Below are 23968 nucleotides of genomic sequence, written 5' to 3'. Positions count from 1 at the left end.
AATCCATGCTGACTTGGACCTATCATGTCACCTCTTTCCAAATGCGCTGCTATGACATCCTTCATAATTGATTCCATCATTTTACCCACTACCGATGTCAGGCTGACCGGACTATAATTCCCTGTTTTCTCTCTCCCTCCTTTTTTAAAAAGTGGGGTTACATTGGATACCCTCCACTCCATAGGAACTGATCCAGAGTCTATGGAATGTTGGAAAATGACTGTCAATGCATCTGCTATTTCCAAGGCCACCTCCTTAAGTACTCTGGGATGCAGTCCATCAGGCCCTGGGGATTTATCGGCCTTCAATCCCATCAATTTCCCCAACACAATTTCCCGACTAATAAGGATTTCCCTCAGTTCCTCCTTCTTACTCGACCCTCTGACCCCTTTTATATCCGGAAGGTTGTTTGTGTCCTCCTTAGTGAATACCGAACCAAAGAACTTGTTCAATTGGTCTGCCATTTGTTTGTTCCCCGTTATGACTTCCCCTGATTCTGACTGCAAGGGACCTACGTTTGTCTTTACTGACCTTTTTCTCTTTACATATCTATAGAAGCTTTTGCAGTCCATCTTAATGTTTCCTGCAAGCTTCCTCTCGTACTCTATTTTCCCTGCCTTAATCAAACACTTTGTCCTCCTCTGCTGAGTTCTAAATTTCTCCTAGTCCCCGGGTTGACTGCTATTTCTGGCCACTTTGTATGCCACTTCCTTGGCTTTAATACTATCCCTGATTTCCCTTGATAGCCACGGTTGAGCCACCTTCCCTTTTTTATTTTTACGCCAGACAGGGATATACAATTGTTGTAGTTCATCCATGCGGTCTCTAAATGTCTGCCATTGCCCATCCACTGTCAACCCCTTAAGTATCATTCGCCAATCTACCCTAGCCAATTCACACCTCATACCTTCAAAGTTATCCTTCTTTAAGTCCTGGACCATGGTCTCTGAATTAACTGTTTCATTCTCCATCCTAATGTAGAATTCCATCATATTATGGTCACTCTTCCCCAAGAGGCCTCGCACAACGAGATTGCTAATTAATCCTCTCTCATTACACAACACCCAGTCTAAGATGGCCTCCCCCCTAGTTGGTTCCTCGACATATTGGTCTAGAAAACCATCCCTTATGCACTCCAGGAAATCCTCCTCCTCCGTATTGCTTCCAGTTTGGTTAGCCCAATCTATATGCAAATTAAAGTCACCCATGATAACTGCTGCACCTTTATTGCATGTACCCCTAATTTCCTGTTTGATGCCCTCCCCAACATCACTACTACTGTTTGGAGGTCTGTACACAACTCCCACTAACGTTTTTTGCCCTTTGGTGTTCTGCAGCTCTACCCATATAGATTCCACATGCATAACATGCAGGTCAGTACTGTGTATATCATATAATACGCAGGTCAGTACTGTGCATATTATATAATACGCAGGTCTGTACTGTGTATATTATGTCATATGCGGGGTCGGCACGGTGTATATTATATAATACACCACGGCCAGTACTGTATATATTATATAATACACCGCGGACAGCACTGTGTATATTTTATAACATGTGATGTCAATACTGTGTATATTTTATAAATCGCAGGTCAGTACTGTGCATGTTGTATAATGTGCTAGGTCAGTACTGTGTATATTATATAACACACCGTGGTCAGCACTGTGTATATTTTATAACATGTGGGGTCAGTACTGTGTATATGGTATAATACGCAGGTCAGTACTGAGTATATTATATAAAACGCGGGGTCAGTACTGTGTATATTATATAATACATGGGGGTCAGTGCTGTGTATGTTTTATAATACGCGAGGTCCGTACTGTGTATATTATATAATACACGGGGTCAGTACTGTGTATATTAAATAATACACGGGGTCAGTTCTCTGTGTGTTAGATAATACATGTGTCAGTACTGTGTATATTATATAATAGATGGGATCAGTAATGTGTATATTGTATCATATCTGGGTCAGTACTCTGTGTATTATTTAAAATGCAGTTTCAGTAATGTGTATATTATATAATACGCGGGGTCTGTACTGTGTATATTTCATGCCAGACACGACACTCCCAAAGCAAGCGCTCTACTCGGAACTCCTTCATGGCAAATGAGCCAAAGGTGGGCAGAGGAAACGTTACAAGGACGCCCTCGAAGCCTCCCTGATAAAGTGCAACATCCCCACCGACACCTGGGAGTCCCTGGCCAAAGACCGCCCTAAGTGGAGGATGTGCATCCGGGAGGGCACTGAGCACCTCGAGGCTCATCGCCGAGAGCGTGCAGAAATCAAGCGCAGGCAGCGGAAGGAGCGTGCGGAAAACCAGTCCCACCCACCCCTTCCCTCAACCACTGTCTGTCCAACCTGTGACAGGACTGTGGCTCTCCTATCGAACTGTTCAGCCACCTAAGGACTCATGTTAAGAGTGGAAGCAAGTCTTTCTCAATTCCGAGGGACTGCCTATGATGATGATAATGATGTATAATACGTCGGGTTCAGCACTGTGTATATTATATAATACTCAAGGTCAGTACTGTGTAAATCGTATAATACACGTGGTCGGTACTATGTATATTATATAATATGCGGATAAGTACTGTGTATATTATATAATACGCAGGTCAGTACTGTGTTTATTATATAATACATGGGCCTGGTACTGTGCATATTGAATAATTCATGGGGTTCAGTACTGTGTGCATTATATAATATGCGGAGTCAGTACTGTATATATTGTATAATACGCGGGTCATTACTGTGAATATTATATAATACCTGGGGTCAGGACTGCGTATATGATATAATACGTGGTGGCAGTACTGTGTATGTGGTATAATACATGGATCAGTACTGTGTATACTGTCTAATGCATAGGGTCAGTACTGTGTATATTTTAAAAATCATGGGTCGGTATGTGTATATTGTAAAATACAATACGTGGGTCAATACTTTGTGTATTGTATAATACGTGGGGTCAGTACTGTGTATATTGTATAATACACGGGGTCAGTGCTGTTTATATTATATAATACGCGGGCCGATACTGTGTATATTATATAATACATGGGCCAGTGCTGTGTTGATTATATAATACGCGAGGTCAGTACAGTTTATATTGTTAAATATGTGGGTCAATCCTCTGTATATTACATAATATGTGGGGTTCGATGCTGTGTGTATTATACAATACGTCGGGTCAGTACTATGTATATTACATAATACACAGGGCCTATACTGTGCATATTATATAACACACGTTGCATGTAGTGTGTATATTATAAAATGCATGGATCAGTGCTTTGTATAAAATATAATATGCGGGTCAGTACTGTGTAAATTACATAATACGTGGGGTTGGTACTGTGTATATTTTGTAACACCCGGGGTCAGTACTGTGTAAATTATATAATACGTGGGGTCAGTACTGTGTATATTATATAATACGCGGGTCAGTACTGTGTATATTATATAAACCCAGGGCCAGTGCTGCATATATTATATAATACATGCTGGTCAGTACAGTATATATTTTCATATGTAGGTCAGTACTGTGTATATTATATAATACGCTGTGTCAGCACTGTGTATATTATATAATACGCTGGTCACTGCTCTGTATTATATAATACGTGAGGCCGGTACTGCATATATTATATAATACGCAGGGCCAGGACGGCATGTATTAAATTATACATGGGGACAGTACTGTGTATATTATATGATACATGGGCCGGTACTGTGTATATTATATAATACGCGGGTCAGTACTGTGTCTATTATATGACATGCGAGTTAATACTGTATATATTATATAATGGATGGGGTCAATACTCTGTATATTGTACAATATGCGGGGTCAGTACTGTGTATATTATATAGTATGCGGGTCAGTGTGGTGTATATTATGTAATACGCGGGGTCAGTACTGAGCATATTATATAATACATGGGGTCAGTATGTGTATATTATATAATATGCAGTGTCAGTGCTGTGTATATTATATAATATGCTGGTCAGTACTCTGTATTATATAATACGTGAGGTCGGTACTGTGTATACTATATAATACGCAGGTCGGTACTGTTAAATTATATAATACACGGGGTCAGTGCTGTGTATATTATATAAAATGTGGGTTAGTACTGTGCATATTATATAATACATGGGGTCAGTACAGTGTATATTATATAGTACATGGGAGCTGGTACTATGTATATTATATAATATGGGGGACAGTGCTGTGTATGTTATATAATATGTTGAGTCAGTACTGTGTATATTGTATAATACGTGGTGGTCAGTACTGTGTATATTATACAATACATGGGGTCAGTACTGTGTATATTATATAATATGCAGGGGCTGGTACTGTGTATATTATATAATATGCAGGTCATTACTGTTTATATTATATAATACGTGGGGTCGGTACTGTGAAAATTGTATAATACATGGGGTTAGTACTGTGTATATTATATAATACATGGGGGTCGGTACTGTGTGTATTATATAATATGCGGGGGCAGTACTGTGTATATTATAAAATATACGGGCCAGTGCTTTGTATAATATATAATATGCGGGTCGGTACTATGTATATTATATAATACATTGGTCAGTACTGTGTATATTATATAATACATCGGGTCAGTACAGTGTATATTGTAAAATACATGGCCCAGTCATGTGTATATTACATAATACGCAGGTCAATACTCTGCATATTATATAATACGTGGGGTCAGCACTGTGTATATTATGTAATACCCGGAGTCAGTACTGTGTGCATTATATAATATGAAAGGTCGGTACAGTGTATGTTATATAATACGCTGTTTGGAACTGTGTATTATATAATATGCTGGTCGATACTGTGCATATTATATAATTCACAGGTCAGTGCTGTGTATATTATATAATATGCAAGGTCAGTACAGTGTATATTGTAAAATACACGGGTCAGTCCTCTATAAATTAATTCATACGCGGGAGCCGGTGCTTTGTATATTATATAGTACTAGGGTTCAGCACTGTCTATATTATATAATACGAGGGAGTCCGTACTGTGTATATTATATAATATGCGGGGTCAGTACTGCGTATATGATACAACATCTGCTATGAATACTGCAAATATTACATAACATGCTGGGTCAGTACTGCGTATCTTATATAATAAGCGGGGTCAGTACTATGTATATTATATAATACGCGGGGCCAGTACTGTGTATATTATAAAATATACGAGCCAGTGTTTTGTATAATATATAATATGTGGGTCAGTACTGTGTACATTATATAATATGCGAGGTAAGTTCTCTGCATATTATATAATACACATGTCAGTACTGTGTATATTTAATAATACGCAGGGTCGGCACTGTGTATATTATATAAAACATGGGGTCAGTAGTGTGTATATTGTATCATATGTGGGGCAGTACTGTATATATTATATAACACGAGGGGGTCAGTACTGTGTATATTATATAATATGTGGGGTCAGTACTGTATATATTATACTGTGTTCATTATATAATACGGGGAGTCGATACTGCGTATGTTTTGTAATATGCTGTTCAGAACTGTGTATATTATATAATATGCTGGTCGATACTGTGTATCTTATATAATACACAGGTCAGTGCAGTGTATATTATATAATATGCAAGGTCAGTACAGTGTATATTGTAAAATACGCTGGTCAGTCCTCTGTATATTGTATCATAAGTGGGGGTCGGTGCTTTGATTATTATATAATACTAGGGTTCAGCACTGCCTATATTATATAATACGCGGGGTCAGTATTATGTATATTATATAATAGACAGGGCCAATACTGTGTATATTATAAAATATACGAGTCAGTGCTTTGTATAATATATAATACGTGGGCCAGTACTGTGTACATTATATAATATGCGGGGTAAGTTCTCTGTATATTATATAATACGCATGTCACTACTGTGCATATTAAATAATACGCGGGGTTGGCACTGTGTATATTATTAAAAACAGGGGCTCAGTAGTGTGTATATTGTATCATATGTGGGTCAGTACTGTATATATTATATAACACGAGGGGCCATCACTGCATATATTATATAACACGCAGGGTAAGTACTGTGTATATTATATAATATGCAGTTTCTGTACTGTCTATATTATATCAGAGGTCGGAGGTGCTGTCTTTCGAATAAGACCGAAACCGAGGTCCCCTCTAAACTCTCTGGCGGATATAAAAGATCCCATGGCCACTATTTCGAAGAAGAGCAGGGATGTTCTCCCGGGTGTCGTTGCCGATATTTATCTCTCTCGGCCGAGGTATAACCCACGGCAATCGGTTCAAACCCAGACGAATCGCTGCGTTCCCATAGCTAAGGGTATGAGTGAGCGGTATCGTCAGGGCCCAGCTTCATTGGCTGCAGCACAGATCAGCACCCCTCGCTCAGAGTAGGGTAAACCAGCCAGCGCTCCCACCAGTGTTCCCTTTAAGCTACACGGCCGAGCGGCTCCCTTGGAGTCCCGCTCAGACTGCGAGCCGGCTTTTCAATGGAACAGCCGTGTATGCGCGGAATTTAGAATGACCCCTTACAGGGGCCGTGGGGGCCCAAGTACAATCAGAGGGAACACTGATTCCCACTGCTGAGCGCTTTCGAGTGAGCACCTGGGGTAAGGTGTGCACGTGAGGGTGTCGGGACAAGAGAACTTGGCTGCAGAGGCCTCAAGGGATGAGTATCGTAAAGTGGATGGGCCAGACTGAGAACATTATTTAACACTGAGGAGTTGGTGCTTTGCAAGGTTCCCGTTCAGCTGCGGGGTGGGTCAGAGTTCAGAAGGGACGGCACGATCGTCTCATCAGCTTTGAAATGGAAAAACTGCGCATGTTCAGCAATCTGAATGGACAGCACAGCCCGAGCAATGGGCCGTGCACAGGGATGGATTAGTGGTGCTGTGTATATGAGAACATATGCGGGGTCAGTACTGTGTATATTGTCAAATACGTCGGAATCAGTGCTGTGTATATTGTCAAATACGTCGGAATCAGTGCTGTGTATCTTGCATAGAAACATAGAAACATAGAAAATAGATGCAGGAGTAGGCCATTCGGCCCTTCGAGCCTGCACCGTCATTCAATGAGTTCATGGCTGAACATGCAACTTCAGTACCCCATTCCTGCTTTCTCTCCATACCCCTTGATCCCCCTAGTAGTAAGGACTACATCTAACTCCTTTTTGAATATATTTAGTGAATTGGCCTCAACAACTTTCTGTGGTAGAGAATTCCACAGGTTCACCACTCTCTGGGTGAAGAAGTTTCTCCTCATCTCTGTCCTAAATGACTTACCCCTTATCCTTAGACTGTGGCCCCTGGTTCTGGACATCCCCAACATTAGAAACATTCTTCTTGCATCTAACCTGTCTGAACCCGTCAGAATTTTATATGTTTCTATGAGATCCCCTCTCATTCTTCTGAACTCCAGTGAATATAAGCCCAGTTGATCCAGTCTTTCTTGATATGTCAGTTCCGCCATCCCGGGAATCAGTCTGGTGAACCTTTGCTGCACTCCCTCAATACCAAGAATGTCCTTCCTCAAGTTAGGAGACCAAAACTGTACACAATACTCCAGGTGTGGCCTCACCAAGTAACACCTCAGTGCCCCTGTACTCAAATCCCCTCGCTATGAAGGCCAACATGCCATTTGCTTTCTTAACTGCCTGCTGTACCTGCATGCCAACCTTCAATGACTGATATACCATGACGCCCAGGTCTTGTTGCACCTCTCCTTTTCCTAATCTGTCAACATTCAGATAATAGTCTGTCTCTCTGTTTTTACAACCAAAGTGGATAACCTCACATTTATCCACATTATACTTCATCTGCCATGCATTTTCCCACTCACCTAACCGATCCAAGTCACTCTGCAGCCTCATAGCATCCTCCTAGCAGCTCACACTGCCACCCAACTTAGTGTCATCCGCAAATTTGGAGATACTACATTTAATCCCCTCGTCTAAATCATTAATGTACAATGTAAACAGCTGGGGCCCCAGCACAGAACCTTGCGGTACCCCACTAGTCACTGCCTGCCATTCTGAAAAGTACCCATTTACTCCTACTCTTTGCTTCCTGTCTGCCAACCAGTTCTCAATCCATGTCAGCACACTACCCCCAATCCCATGTGCTTTAACTTTGCACATTAATCTCTTGTGTGGGACCTTGTCGAAAGCCTTCTGAAAGTCCAAATACACCACATCAACTGGTTCTCCCTTGTCCATTCTACTGGAAACATCCTCAAAAAATTCCAGAAGATTTGTCAAGCATGATTTCCCTTTCACAAATCCATGGTGACTTCGATCTATCATGTCACCTCTTCCCAAATGCGCTGCTATGACATCCTTAATAATTGATTCCATCATTTTACCCACTACTGATGTCAGGCTGACCGGTCTATAATTCCCTGTTTTCTCTCTCCCTCCTTTTTTAAAAAGTGGGGTTACATTGGCTATCCTCCATTCCATAGGAACTGATCCAGAGTATATGGAATGTTGGAAAATGACTGTCAATGCATCTGCTATTTCCAAGGCCACCTCCTTAAGTACTCTGGGATGTAGTCCATCAGGCCCTGGGGATTTATCGGCCTTCAATCCCATCAATTTCCCCAACACAATTTCCCGACTAATAAGGATTTCCCTCAGTTCCTCCTTCTTACTAGACCCTCTGACCCCTTTTATATCCGGAAGGTTGTTTGTGTCCTCCTTAGTGAATACCGAACCAAAGCACTTGTTCAATTGGTCTGCCATTTCTTTGTTCCCTGTTATGACTTCCCCTGATTCTGATTGCAGAGGACCTACGTTTGTCTTTACTAACATTTTTCTCTTTACATATCTATAGAAGCTTTTGCAGTCCGTCTTAATGTTTCCTGCAAGCTTCCTCTCCTACTCTATTTTCCCTGCCCTAATCAAACCCTTTGTCCTCCTCTGTTGAGTTCTAAATTTCTCCCAGTCCCCGGGTTGACTGCTATTTCTGGCCACTTTGTATGCCACTTCCTTGGCTTTAATACTGTCCCTAATTTCCCTTGATAGCCACGGTTGAGCCACCTTCCCATTTTTATTTTTACGCCAGACAGGGTTGTACAATTGTTGTAGTTCATCCATGCGGTCTCTAAATTTCTGCCATTGCCCATCCACAGTCAACCCCTTCAGTATCATTCGCCAATCTATCCTAGCCAATTCATGCCTCATACCTTCAAAGTTACCCTTCTTTAAGTTCTGGACCATGGTCTCTGAATTAACTGTTTCATTCTCCATCCTAATGTAAATTCCACCATATTATGGTCACTCTTCCGCAAGGGGCCTCGCACAACGAGATTGCTAATTAATCCTCTCTCATTACACAACACGTCTAAGATGGCCTCCCTGCTAGTTGATTCCTCGACATATTGGTCTAGAAAACCATCCCTTATGCACTCCAGGAAATCCTCCTCCACCATATTGCTTCCAGTTTGGTTAGCCCAATCTCTGTGCATATTAAAATCACCCATGATAACTGCTGCACCTTTATCGCATGTACCCCTAATTTCCTGTTTGATGCCCTCCCCTACATCACTACTACTGTTTGGAGGTCTGTACACAACTCCCACTAACGTTTTTTGCCCTTTGGTATTCCGTAGCTCCACCCATATATTATATAATACACGCGGTCCGTACTGTGTATATTTTATAATACGTAGGTCAATACTGTGCATGTTATATAATATACTTGGTCATTACTGTGTATATTATATAAAACGTGGGGTCAGTACTGTGTATATTATATAATTCGTGGGGGGTCAGTACTGAGTGTATTATATAATATGCGGAGCCAGTACTGTCTATAATGTATAATACGCGTGTCATTACTGTGATTATATAATACCCGGGGTCAGAACTACATATATTATATAATACGCGGTACGTGGGTCAGTACTGTGTATATTATATAATGCACAGGGTCAGTACTGTGTATATTTTAAAATACATGCATCGGTATGTGTATATTGTAAAATACAATACGTGGGTCAAAACTTTGTGTATTGTATAATATGTGGGGTCAGTACTGTGCATATTGTATAATACACGGGGTCAGTGCTGTTTATATTATATATTACGCAGGCCGATACTGTGTATATTATATAATACATGGGTCAGTGCTGTATAGATTATATGAGGGGACCTCATAGAAACGTTTAAAATTCTGACGGGTTTAGACAGGTTAGATGCAGAAAGAATGTTCCCAATGTTGGGGAAGTCCAGAACCAGGGGTCACAGTCTGAGGATAAGGGGTAAGCCATTTAGGACCGAGATGAGGAGAAACTTCTTCACCCAGAGAGTGGTGAACCTGTGGAATTCTCTACCACAGAAAGTAGTTGAGGCCAATTCACTAAATATATTCAAAAGGGAGTTAGATGAAGTCCTTACTACTCGGGGGATCAAGGGTTATGGCGAGAAAGCAGGAAGGGGGTACTGAAGTTTCATGTTCAGCCATGAACTCATTGAATGGCGGTGCAGGCTAGAAGGGCTGAATGGCCTGCTCCTGCACCTATTTTCTATGTTTCTATAATACGCGAGGTCAGTACAGCGTATATTGTTAAATACGTGGTTCAATCCTCTGTATATTACATAACATGCGGGTTCGATGCTGTGTATATTATATAATATGTCGGATCAGTACTATGTATATTACATAATACACAGGGGCTATACTGTGCATATTATGTAATACATGATGCCCGTACTGTGTATATTATAAAATACACGGGTCAGTGCTTTGTATAAGATATAATATGTGGGTCAGTACTGTGTAAATTACATAACACGTTGTGTTGGTACTGTGTATATTTTGTAACACCCGGGTCAGTACTGTGTAAATTATATAATACGCGGGGTCAGTACTGTGTATATTATATAATACGCGGGTCGACACTGTGTATTTTATGTAACACACGGGGCCAGGGCAGCATATTTTATATAATTCCTTGGGTCAGTACTGTATATATTATATAATACGCGGGGCCAGTACTGCATGTATTATACAATACGTGGGGACAGTACTGTGTAAATTATATGATATGTGGGCCGGCACTGTGTATATTATATAATATGCGGGGTCAGTACTGTGCATATTATATAATACGCGGGTCAGTACTGTGTTTATTATAAGACATGCGGGTCAATACTGTATATATTATATAATGGACGGGGTCAATACTCTGTATATTGTACAATACGTGGGGTCAGTACTGTGTCTAGTATATAGTATGCGGGTCAGTGCTGTATATTATATAATAAATGGGGTCAGTACGTGTATATTATATAATATGCGGTGTGAGTGATGTGTATATTATACAATACACGGGGTCAGACCTGCGTATATTATATAATACATGCCGGTCAGTACAGTATATATTTTCATATGTAGGTCAGTACTGTGTATATTATATAATATGTGGTGTCAGCACTGCGTATATTATATAATATGCTGGTCAGTACTCTGTATTATATAATACACAAGGCCGGTACTGTGTATATTATATCATACGCAGGTTGGTGCTGTTTATATTATATAATACATGGGGTCAGTGCTGTGTATATTATATAAAATGCGGGTTAGAACTGTGCATATTATATAACACGTGGGGTCAGTACAGTGTATATTACATAGTACTCGGGAGCTGGTACTATGTATTTTATATAATATGGTGGACAGTGCTGCGTATGTTATATAATACGTGGGATCAGTACTGTGTATATTGTATAACACGTAGTGGTCAGTACTGTGTATATTATATAATACATGGGGTCAGTACAGTGTCTTTTATATAATATGCGGGGGTCTGTACTGTGTGTATTATATAATACGCAGGTCAGTAATGTGTATATTATATAATACGCAGGTCAGCACTGTGTATATTATATAATACGTGGGGCAGTACTGTGTATATTATAAAATATACGGGTCAGTGCTTTGTATAATATATAATATGCGGGTCAGTACTATGTATATTATATAATACATTGGTCAGTACTATGTATATTATATAATACGCTGGGTCAGTACAGTGTATACTGTAAAAAACATGGTTCAGTCATATGTATATTACAAATTATGCGGGGTCAGTACTGTGTATATTATATAATACGCGGAGTCAGTACTATGCACATTATATAATATGAAGGGTCGGTACTGTGTATGTTATATAATAAGCTGTTTGGAACTGTGTATATTATATAATATGCTGGTCGATACTGTGTATATTATATAATGCACAGGTCAGTGCTGTATGTATTATATAATATGCGAGGTCAGTACAGTGTATATTGTAAAATACATGGGTTAGTCCTCTGTATATTACATCATATGTGGGGGTCGGTGCATTGTATATTATATCGTACTCGGGTTCAGCACTGTCCATATTATATAATATATTATTTTATATAATACGCGGGGTCCGTACTGTGTATATTATATAATATGCGGGGTCAGTACTGCGTATATCATACTACACCTGGTGTGAATACTGCATATATTACATAACATGGTGGACAGTGCTGCGTATGTTATATAATATGTGGGATCAGTACTGTGTATATTGTATAACACGTAGTGGTCAGTACTGTGTATATTATATAATACATGGGATCAGTACAGTGTCTATTATATAATATGCGGGGGTCTGTACTGTGTGTATTATATAATACACAGGTCAGTGCAGTGTATATTATATAATATGCAAGGTCAGTACAGTGTATATTGTAAAATACGCTGGTCAGTCCTCTGTATATTGTATCATAAGCGGGGGTCGGTGCTTTGTATATTATATAATACTAGGGTTCAGCACTGTCTATATTATACAATATGCGGGGTCTGTACTGTGTATATTATATTATATGCGAGGTCAGTGTTGCGTATATTATATAACACCAGGTGTGAGTACTGCATATATTATATAATATGTTGGGTCAGTACTGTGCATCTTATATAATATGCGGGGTCAGTACTATGTATATTATATAATACACGGAGCCAGTACTGTTTATATTATAAAATATACGAGTCAGTGCTTTGTATAATATATAATACGTGGGCCAGTACTGTGTACATTATATAATATGTGGGGTAAGTTCTCTGTATATTATATAATACGCATGTCACTACTGTGTATATTAAATAATATGCGGGGTTGGCACTGTGTATATTATATAAAACATGGGGTCAGTAGTGTGTATATTGTATCATATGTGGGTCAGTACTGTATATATTATATAACATGCGGGGTCAGTACTGCGTATATTATATAACTCGCAGGGTAAGTACTGTGTATATTATATAATATGCAGTTTCTGTACTGTCTATATTATATAATACGCGGAGACTGTACTGTGTATATTGCATGCCAGACACGGGACTCCCAAAGCATGCGCTCTATTCGGGACTCCTTCACGGCAAATGAGCCAAAGGTGGGCACAGGAAATGTTACAATTACACCCACAAAGCCTCCCTGATAAAGTGCAACATCCCCACTAACATCTGGGAGTCCCTGGCCAAAGACCGCCCAAAGTGGAGGAAGTGCGTCCGGGAGGGCACTGAGCACCTCGAGTCTCAACGCCGAGAGTATGCAGAAACCAAGCGCAGGCAGCGGAAGGAGCGTGTGGCAAACCAGTCCCACCCACACCTTCCATCAACCACTGTGACAGGGACTGTGGTTCCCGTATTGGACTGTTCAGCCACCTCAGGACTCATGTTAAGAATGGATTCCGAGGGACTGCCTATGATGATGATGATTGTATAATACGTGAGGTCAGTACTGTGTATATTATATAATACGCGATGCCAGCACTGTGTATATTATATAATACGAGGGTCCGTACTGTGAATATTATATAATACGCTGTTCAGAGCTGTGGATATTATATAATACGTGGGGGTCAGCACTGTGTATATTATATAATATGCAGGTCAGTGCAGTGTATATTATATAATACGCAGATCGATACTGCATATATGATATAATATGTGGGGTCAGTGCTGTGTATATTATATAATATGCGAGGTAAGTACAGTGCATATTGTTAAATACGCAGGTCAGTCCTCAGTATATTATATAATACGTGGGAGTTGGTGATGTGTATATTATATAATATGCGGGGTCCGTACTGTGTATATGATATAATATGCATGGTCAGTACTGCGTATATTATATAATACGTGGGGTCAGTACTGTGTATCTTATATACTACGTGGGGTCAGTACTGTATATATTATATAGTATGCAGGGCCACTGCTGTGTATATTATAAAATATACAAGTCAGTGCTTTGCATAATATATAATATGCGGGTCAGTGCTCTATATATTATGTAACACAGGGTCAGTATTGTATGTATTATATAATAAGCGGCGATAGTACTGTGAATATTATATGATACAAGGGTCGGTACTGTGTACATTATAAAATATGTGGGGTTAGCACTGTGTATATTATATAATAGCCGGGGTCAGTACTGTGTATGTTATATAATATGCAGTGTCGTCACTGTGTATATTATATAAGAAGCTGTCCGGAACTGTGTATATTATATAGCACATGGGTCAGAGCTGTGTATATTATATAATACGTGGGTCGGTGATGCGTATAACATATAATACTCAGATCTGCACGGTGTATATTATATAATATGTGGGACAATACTGTGTATATTATATAATACGCTGGGCCAGCAATGTGTATATTATATAATGCGTAGGTCAGTACTATGTATATTATATAACACCCGACATCAGTACTGTGTATAGTATATAATACGTGGGGTCAGTACTGTGTATATTGCATAATATTTGTTCGGTACTGTTTATATTATATAACACCCGGCGTCAGTACTGTGTATATTATATAATATGCGGGGTCAGTACTGCATGTATTATATACTACGTGGCGGCAGTACTGTGTATATTATATGATACATGAGTCGGTACTGTGTATTTTATATAATACACGGGTTAGTATTGTGCATATTATATATTATGTGGGTCAGTGCCGTGGATATTATATAATATATGGGGTCAGTAGTGTGTATATTATGTGACACGCCGGTCAGGACTGTGTATAATGTATAATAGACGGATTCAGTGCTCTGTATATTGTATAATACGTGGGGTCAGTACTGTGTATATTATATAGTATGTGGGTCAGTGCGGTGTATATTATATAATACGCGGGGTCAGTACTGTGTATATTGTATAATATACAGGTCAGTCTGGTGAATATTATAAAACACATGAGTCAGTATGGTGCATATTATAAAATACGCGGGGTCAGTACTGTGTATTTTATATAGTATGCGGGGTCGGTACGGCGTATATTATTTAATATGCAGCGACAGTACTGTGTATATTATATGATACATGGGTCGGTACTGTGTAAATTATATAATACACAGGGTCGGTACTGTATATAGTGTATAATACACGGGGTCAGTACTGTGTATATTATATGACACACAGGGTCAGTACTGTGTATATTGTATAATATGCGGGGTCAATACTGCGAATATTGTATATTGAACAGTGTCAGTACAGTATAGTGTGTAATACATGGGGTCAATACTGTGCATATTGTATAATACGCAGGGTGAGTGCTCTGTATATTATATAATATGCAGGTCAGTACTATGTATAATATATAATAAACAGGGTCGATACTGTGTATATTATATAATAAATGTGTCAGTGCTTTGTATATTATATAAGACGCGAGATCAGTACAGTGTATATTGTTGAATACGCAGGTCAGTCCTCAGTATATTATATAATCTGCGGGGGTCGGTGCTGTGAATATTATATAATAAGTGGGGTAGTACTGTATATATTATAAAACAACTGACGTCAGTACTGTGTACATTATATAATAGGTGGGGTCCGTACTGCATATATTATATAATACGCTGCGACAGTACTGTGTATATTATATAGAAACATAGAAAATAGGTGCAGGAGTAGGCCATTCGGCTCTTCAAGCCTGCACCACAATTCAATAAGATCATGGCTGATCATTCACCTCAGTACCCCTTTCCTGCTTTCTCTCCATAGCCCTTGATCCCTTTAGCCATAAGGGCCATATCTAATTCCCTCTTGAATGAACTGGCATCAACAACTCTCTGCGGTAGGGAATTCCACATATTAACAACTCTCTGAGTGAAGCAGTTTCTCCTCATCTCAGTCCTAAATGGCTTACCCCTTATCTTTAGACTTATCCCTGGTTCTGGACTTCCCCAACATCGGGAACATTCTTCCTGCATCTAACCTGTCCAGTCCTGTCAGAATTTTATATGTTTCTAGGAGATCCCCGCTCATCCTTCTAAACTCCAGTGAATACAGGCCCAGTCGATCCAGTCTCTCCTCATATGTCAGTCCTGCCATCCCGGGAATCAGTCTGGTGAACCTCTGCTGCACTCCCTCAATAGCAAGAACGTCCTTCCTCAGATTAGGAGACCAAAACTGAACACAATATTCCAGGTGAGGCCTCACTAAGGCCTTGTACAACTGCAGTAAGACCTCCCTGCTCCTATACTCAAATCCTCTAGCTATGAAGGTTAACATACCATTTGCCTTCTTCACCACCTGCTGTACCTGCATGCAAACTTTCAATGACTGATGAACCATAATATCTAGGTCTCGCTGCACCTCTCCTTTTCCTAATCTGCCGCCATTCAGATAATATTCTGCCTTCGTGTTTTTGCCACCAAAGTGGATAACCTCACATTTATCCACATTATACTGCATCTGCCACGCATTTGCCCACTCACCTAGCCTGTCCAAGTCACCCTGCAGCCTCTTAGCATCCTCCTCACAGCTCGCACTGCCACCCAGCTTAGTGTCATCTGAAAACTTGGAGATATTACACTCAATTCCCTCATCCAAATCATTTATCTATATTGTAAATAGCTGGGGTCCCAGCACTGAGCCCTGCAGTACCCCACTAGTCACTGCCTGTTATTCTGAAAAGGACCCATTTATCCCGACTCTCTGCTTCCTATCTGACAACCAGTTCTCTATCCACGTCAGTACATTAGCCCTAATACCATACACTTTAATTTTGCACATCAATCTCTTGTGTGGGACCTTCTCAAAAGCCTTTTGAAAGTCGAAATACACCACATCCACTGGTTCTCCCTTGTCCACTCTACCAGTTACATCCTCAAAAAATTCTAGAAGATTTGTCAAGCATGATTTCCCTTTCATAAATCCATGCTGATTTGGACCGATCCCGTCACTGCTTTCCAAATGTTCTGCTATTTCATCTTTAATAATTGATTACAGCATTTTCCCTACTACTGATGTCAGGCTAACCGATCTATGATTACCCATTTTCTCTCTCCCTCCTTTCTTAAAAGTGGTGTTACATTAGCTACCCTCCAGTCCATAGGAACCAATCCAGAGTCGATAGACTGTTGGAAAATGATCGCCAATGCTTCCACCATTTCTTGGGCTATTTCCTGAAGTACTCTGGGATGCAGACTATCAGGCCCCGGGGATTTATCGGCCTTCAATTCCATCAATTTCCCTAATACAATTTCCTGCCAAATAAGGATTTCCTTCAGTTCCTCCTTCTCACTAGACCCTCGGTCCCCTAGTATTTCCAGAAGGTTATTTGTGTCTTCCTTTGTGAAGACAGAACCAAAGTATTTGTTTAACTGGTCCGCCATTTCTTTGTTCCCCATTATAAATTCACCTGAATCTGACTGCAAAGGACCTACGTTTGTTTTGACTAATCTTTTTCTCTTCACATATCTATTGAAGCTTTTGCAGTCAGTTTTTATGTTCCCAGCAAGATTCCTCTCATACTCTATTTTCCCCCTCCTAATTAAACCCTTTGCCCTCCTATGCTGTATTACAAAGTTCGCCCAGTCCTCAAGTTTGCTGCTTTTTCTGGACAATTTATATGTCTCTTCCTTGGATTTAACACTATCCTTAATTTCCCTTGTTAGCCACAGTTGAGCCAGCTTCCCCGTTTTATTTTTTACTCCAGACAGGAATGTACACACAGGTCAGTACTGTGTATATTGTATAATATGTGGGGTCAGGACTGTGTATATTATATAATATGCAGGTCAGTACAGTGTATATTATACAATACGTGGGTCAGTATGATGTATAGTATAAAATATGCGGCATCAGTACTGTGTATATTATGTAATATGTGAGGTCAATACTGTGTATACTGTATAATACACGGGGCAGAACTGTGCATATTATATAATATGCGGGGTCAGTACTGTGTATATTATATAATATGCAAGGAAGTACTGTGTATATTACATAATATGCAGGTTGGAACGGTGTATACTGCATAAGATGAGGGATAAGTACTGTTTATGTTATATAGTGCGCGGGTTCCATACTGTGTTTATTATATAATACGCAGGGTCGGTACTGTGTATATTATATAATACCTGGGACCAGCACTATGCATATTACATAATGGGCGGGGCCAGTACTGCAAATATTATATAACACCTGGCATGAGTACAGTGTATATTATATAAAAGGAGGGGTCAGTACTCCATATATTATACTATACCTGTGGACAGTACTGTGTACATGATATAATACGTGGGTCGGTACTGTGTATATTATATGACATGCCGGTCAGTAATGTGAATATTGTATAATACGTGGGTTCAGTACTGTGTATATTATATAATATGCGGGTCAGTACAGTGTATATTATACAATATGTAGGTTAGTATAGTGTATATTATAAAATACGTGTGGTCAGTACTGTGTATATTGTATAATACATGGGTCGATATTCTGCATATTATATAACATGCGGTGTCAGTACTGTGTATATTATATAATACGTGAGGTCAGTAATGTGTATATTTTATAATACACGGGGTCAGTATGGTGTATGTTGTATAATATGCGGGGTCAGTACTGTGTATGTTATATAACACGCGGGGTCGGTACTGTGTATAATATATAATATGCTGGGACAGTACTGTGCATATTGTATGATACGTGGATCGTGCTGTGTATATTATACAATCCACGGGGTCAGTACTGTGCTTATTATATAAGACAAATGTCAGTACTGTGCATGTTACATAATAGGCGGGGTCAGTAATGGGAATATTATATAACACCTGGCGTGAGTACTCTGTATATTATTTAATACGAGGGGTCAGTACTGCATATATTATACAATACCCGTGGACAGTACTGTGTATATTACATAATACGTAGGTCGGCACTGTGTATATTATATAATACACGGGGTCAGCACTGTGCATATTATATAATACGTGGGTCAGCACTGTGTATATTATATAATACACAGGCTCGATATTGTATATATTATATAAAATGTAGGGTCAGTACTGTGTATATTGTATAATAGATGGGGTCAGTGCTGTGTATAATGTACAATACGCAGTGTCAGTACTATGTAAATTATATAATATGCGGGCAGTACGATGTATATTATACAATACGCGGGTCATTATGGTATATATTAGATAATACGCGGCGTTAGTAATGTGTATATTGTATAATATGCAGATCAGTACAGTGTATACTACACAAAACGCGGGTCAGTATAATATATATTATTCAATATGTGGGATCAGTACTGTGTATATAATTTAAATACACGGGTTGGTACTGTATATATTATATAATATGTGGGGTCAGTACTATGTATATTGTGCAATGCACGGGGGCAGTACAGTGTATATTATATAACACGTGGGGTCAATACTATGTATATTGTATATTACATGGGGTCAATACAGTATGTTGTACAATATGCGGGGTCAATATTATGTATATTGTAAGAATATGAGGGGTCAGTACTGTGTATAGTTTATAATATGCAGGACAATGCTATGTATAATATATAACACACGGGGTCGATACTGTGCATATTATCTAATAAGCGGGTCAGTGCCTTGTATATTATATAATACGTGGGGTCAGTACTGTCTATATTGCATAATATGTGGTGCAGTACTATGTATTTTATATAATACGCGGGGTCAGTACTGTGTGTATTACATGATATGCATAATACGCGGGGCAGTACTGTGTATTTTACATAATATGTGGGTTGCTACTGTGTACAATATATAATACATGGGGTTGATACTGTGCATATTGTATAATACGTGGGTGTGCTGTGTATATTATACAATACACAGGGTCAGTACTTTGCATATTATATAACACGCATGTCAGTACTTTATATATTACATAATAGGCGGGGTCAGTACTGCATATATTATACAATACCGGTGGACAGTACTGTGTATATTATATAATACGTGGGTCGGCATACTTGCTGTTGAGGGAGTGCAGCGAAGATTCACCAGACTGATTCCCGGGATGGTGGGACTGACCTATCAAGAAAGACTGAATCAACTGGGCTTGTATTCACTGGAGTTCAGAAGAGTGAGAGGGGACCTCATAGAAACGTTTAAAATTCTGACGGGTTTGGACAGGTTGGATGCAGGAAGAATGTTCCCAATGTTGGGGAAGTCCAGAACCAGGGGTCACAGTCTAAGGATAAGGGGTAAGCCATTTAGGACCGAGATAAGGAGAAACTTCTTCACCCAGAGAGTGGTGAACCTGTGGAATTCTCTACCACAGGAAGTAGTTGAGGCCAATTCACTAAATATATTCAAAAGGGAGTTAGATGAAGTCCTTACTACTCGGGGGATCAAGGGGTATGGCGTGAAAGCAGGAAGTGGGTACTGAAGTTTCATGTTCAGCCATGAACTCGTTGAATGGCGGTGCAGGCTAGAAGGGCTGAATGGCCTGCTCCTGCACCTATTTTCTATGTTTCTATATGTTTCTATAATACACGGGGTCGTTATTGTATATATTAGGTAATACGTGGGGTCAATACTGTGTAAATTCTATGATATGTGGGTCAGTACTGTGTATTTTGTATAATAGAAGGGGTCAGTACTGTGTATAATGTACAATACACAGTGTCAGTACTGTATGTATTATATAATATACGGGTCAGTACGGTGTATATTATACAATACGCGGGCCATTATGGTGTATATGATATAATACACGGCGGCAGTACTGTGTATATTGTATAATATGCAGGTCAGTACTGTGTATATTATATAATATGCGGGGTCAGTACTGTATATATTATATAATACGCAGGTCGATACGGTGTATACTATACAATTTGCAGGTCAGTATAATATATATTATACCATATGCGGGGTCAGTACTGTGTATATTGTATAATACGCAGGTCAGTACTGTGTATATTGTATAATATGCGGAGCAGTACTATGTATATTATGTAATACGCATGGTCAGTACTGTGTATATTACATATTACAATCATCATATAATACACACAGTACTGACCCTGTGTATTATATAATACGCATAGCACTGGCCCGTATATTACATAACATAGGCGGTACTGACCCACGTATTATATAATATAGAAACATAGAAACATAGGAAATAGGTGAAGGAGTAGGCCATTCGGCCCTACGAGCCTGCACCACCATTCAATAAGATAATGGCTGGTCATTCCCTCAGTACCCCTTTCCTGCTTTCTCTCCATACCCCTTAATCCCCTTAGCCGTAAGGGCCATATCTAACTCCCTCTTGAATATATCCAATGAACTGGCATCAACAACTCTCTGCAGTAGGGAATTCCACAGGTTAACAACTCTCTGAATGAAGAATTTTCTCCTCATCTCAGTCCTAAATGGCTTACCCCTTATCCTTAGACTATGCACCTGGTTCTATGCACTATTTGTAGGTATTATAAGTACTTGCAGGTCAGTACTGTGTATTTTATATAATATAGGGGGCCAGTACTGTGTATATTGTGTAATATGCTCGGCAGAACTGTGTATATTATATAATATGTGGGGTCAGTACAATGTATATTATATAATGCGCAGGGCAGTACTGTGTATATTACACAATACGGAGATCGGTACTGTGTATATTATATATGTGGGGTCAGCACTGTGCATATTATATAATACGCGTGGTTCGTACTGTGTATTTTATATAATACATGGGGTCAATACTGTGTATATCATATAATACGCGGGGTCGGTACTGTGTATATTATATAATACGCGTGGTTCGTACTGTGTATTTTATATAATACATGGGGTCAATACTGTGTATATCATATAATACGCGGGGTCGGTACTGTGTATATTATATAATATGCGAGGTCAATACTCTGTATATTATATAACACATCAGGTCAGTACGGCGTATATTATATAATATCCGGGGTCAGTACTGCATATATTATATAATACGCAGGGTCAATACTGAGTATATTATAAAATACACGGGGCCAGCACTGTGTATATTATAAAATATATGGGCCAGTGCTTTGTATAATATATAATACGCGGGTCAGTACTCTGTATATTATATAATACGTGGGTCAGCACTGTATATATTATAAAATACGTGGGGTCAGTACAGTGTATGTTGTAAAATATGCAGATCGTTCCTGTGTATAATATATAATACACGGGCCAGTATGTGCCTGTTATATAATTCACAGGGTCATTACTGTGTATATAATATAATATGCGGGGTCAGTACTGCATATCTTATATAATACGCGGGGTTGGTACTGTGTATATTATATAATATGTGGTTGTTACTGTTTATATTGTATAACATGTGGAGTCAGTACTGTGTTTATCATATTATACACGGGGTCAGTACTGTGTATCTTATTTAATACGCGGGGTCAGTGCTGTGCACATGTTATAATATGTGGGTCAGTACTGTGTAAATTATATAATACGCGGACCGGCATAGTGTATATTATGTAATATGCGGGTCGATACTGTGTATATTATACAATATGTGGGGTTGGTACTATGTAAATTATATAATATGTGGGGTCAGTATTGTATACCATATATTATATAAATCGCGGTTCAGTACTGTGTATGTTATATGATACGCGAGTTTGTACTGTGTATATTATATAATACGTGGGTCAGTACTGTGTATATCATATAAGACGTGGGTCAATACTGTGTATATTTTACAATACGTGGGGTCAGTGCTGTGTATATTATAGAATATGCTGGTCAGTACTGTTTATATTATAAAATACGCGAGGTCTAAACAATGTATATTGTTAAATACATAGGTCAGTCCTCTGTATATTATATAATACGTGGGGTCAGCACTGTGCATATAATAGAATATGCAGGGCAATATTGTGTCTATTACACAATATGCGGGGTAAGTACTGTGTATATTATATATAATATGTGGGGTCAGTACAGTGCATATTATATAATATGCAGGACAGTATGTGTCTATTGTATAACACGCGGGGTCAGTGCTGTATATATTATATAATATTATATAATACGTTGGTTGGTACCGTGTATATTATATAATACACGGGGTCAGTATTGTGTATATTATATAATATGCCGTTCTGTACTGTGCATGTCATATAATATGCGGGTCAGTACTGTGTATATTGTATAATACGTGGGGCCAATACTGTGTATATTATATAAAACGCGATTCAGTACTGTATATATTATATAATACATGGTTCGGCACTGTGTACATTATATAATACACTGGGTCAGTACTGTGTATATTATATAATACATGGGGACGATACTGTGTATATTATATACCACGTGGGCCAGTGCTGTGTATATTATATAATACTCGGGTCGGGACTATGTCTGTTGTATAATATGTGGTGGTCGGTACTGTGTATATTATACATTAAGCATGTCAGTACAGTGCAGTGTATATTATTTAATACACAGGGTCAGTACCATAAATATTATATAATATGTGGGGTCAGTACTGTGTTTATTATATAACATGCGGTGTCATAGTTGTTCATATTATATAACACATGGGT

General features: G+C 39.0%; 1 protein-coding gene across 1 annotated transcript in view; it reads right to left on the bottom strand.

The window, feature by feature from the left end:
* The window catches only part of LOC139239484 (neurexin-2-like), a 1141616-nt gene that overhangs the window by 50854 nt on the left and 1066794 nt on the right, over positions 1 to 23968 (bottom strand). The window contains exon 17 of the mRNA XM_070868266.1: positions 20420 to 20439. Within this exon, the coding sequence (XP_070724367.1) occupies positions 20420 to 20439 (20 nt within the window). The remainder of the gene's footprint in view (positions 1 to 20419; positions 20440 to 23968) is intronic.

Source organism: Pristiophorus japonicus, chromosome 27 (genome assembly GCF_044704955.1).
Source record: "Pristiophorus japonicus isolate sPriJap1 chromosome 27, sPriJap1.hap1, whole genome shotgun sequence".
Taxonomy (NCBI): Eukaryota; Metazoa; Chordata; class Chondrichthyes; family Pristiophoridae; genus Pristiophorus; species Pristiophorus japonicus.
Note: the sequence above shows the minus strand (reverse complement) of the source record. Positions and strands in the feature narration are given on the sequence as shown.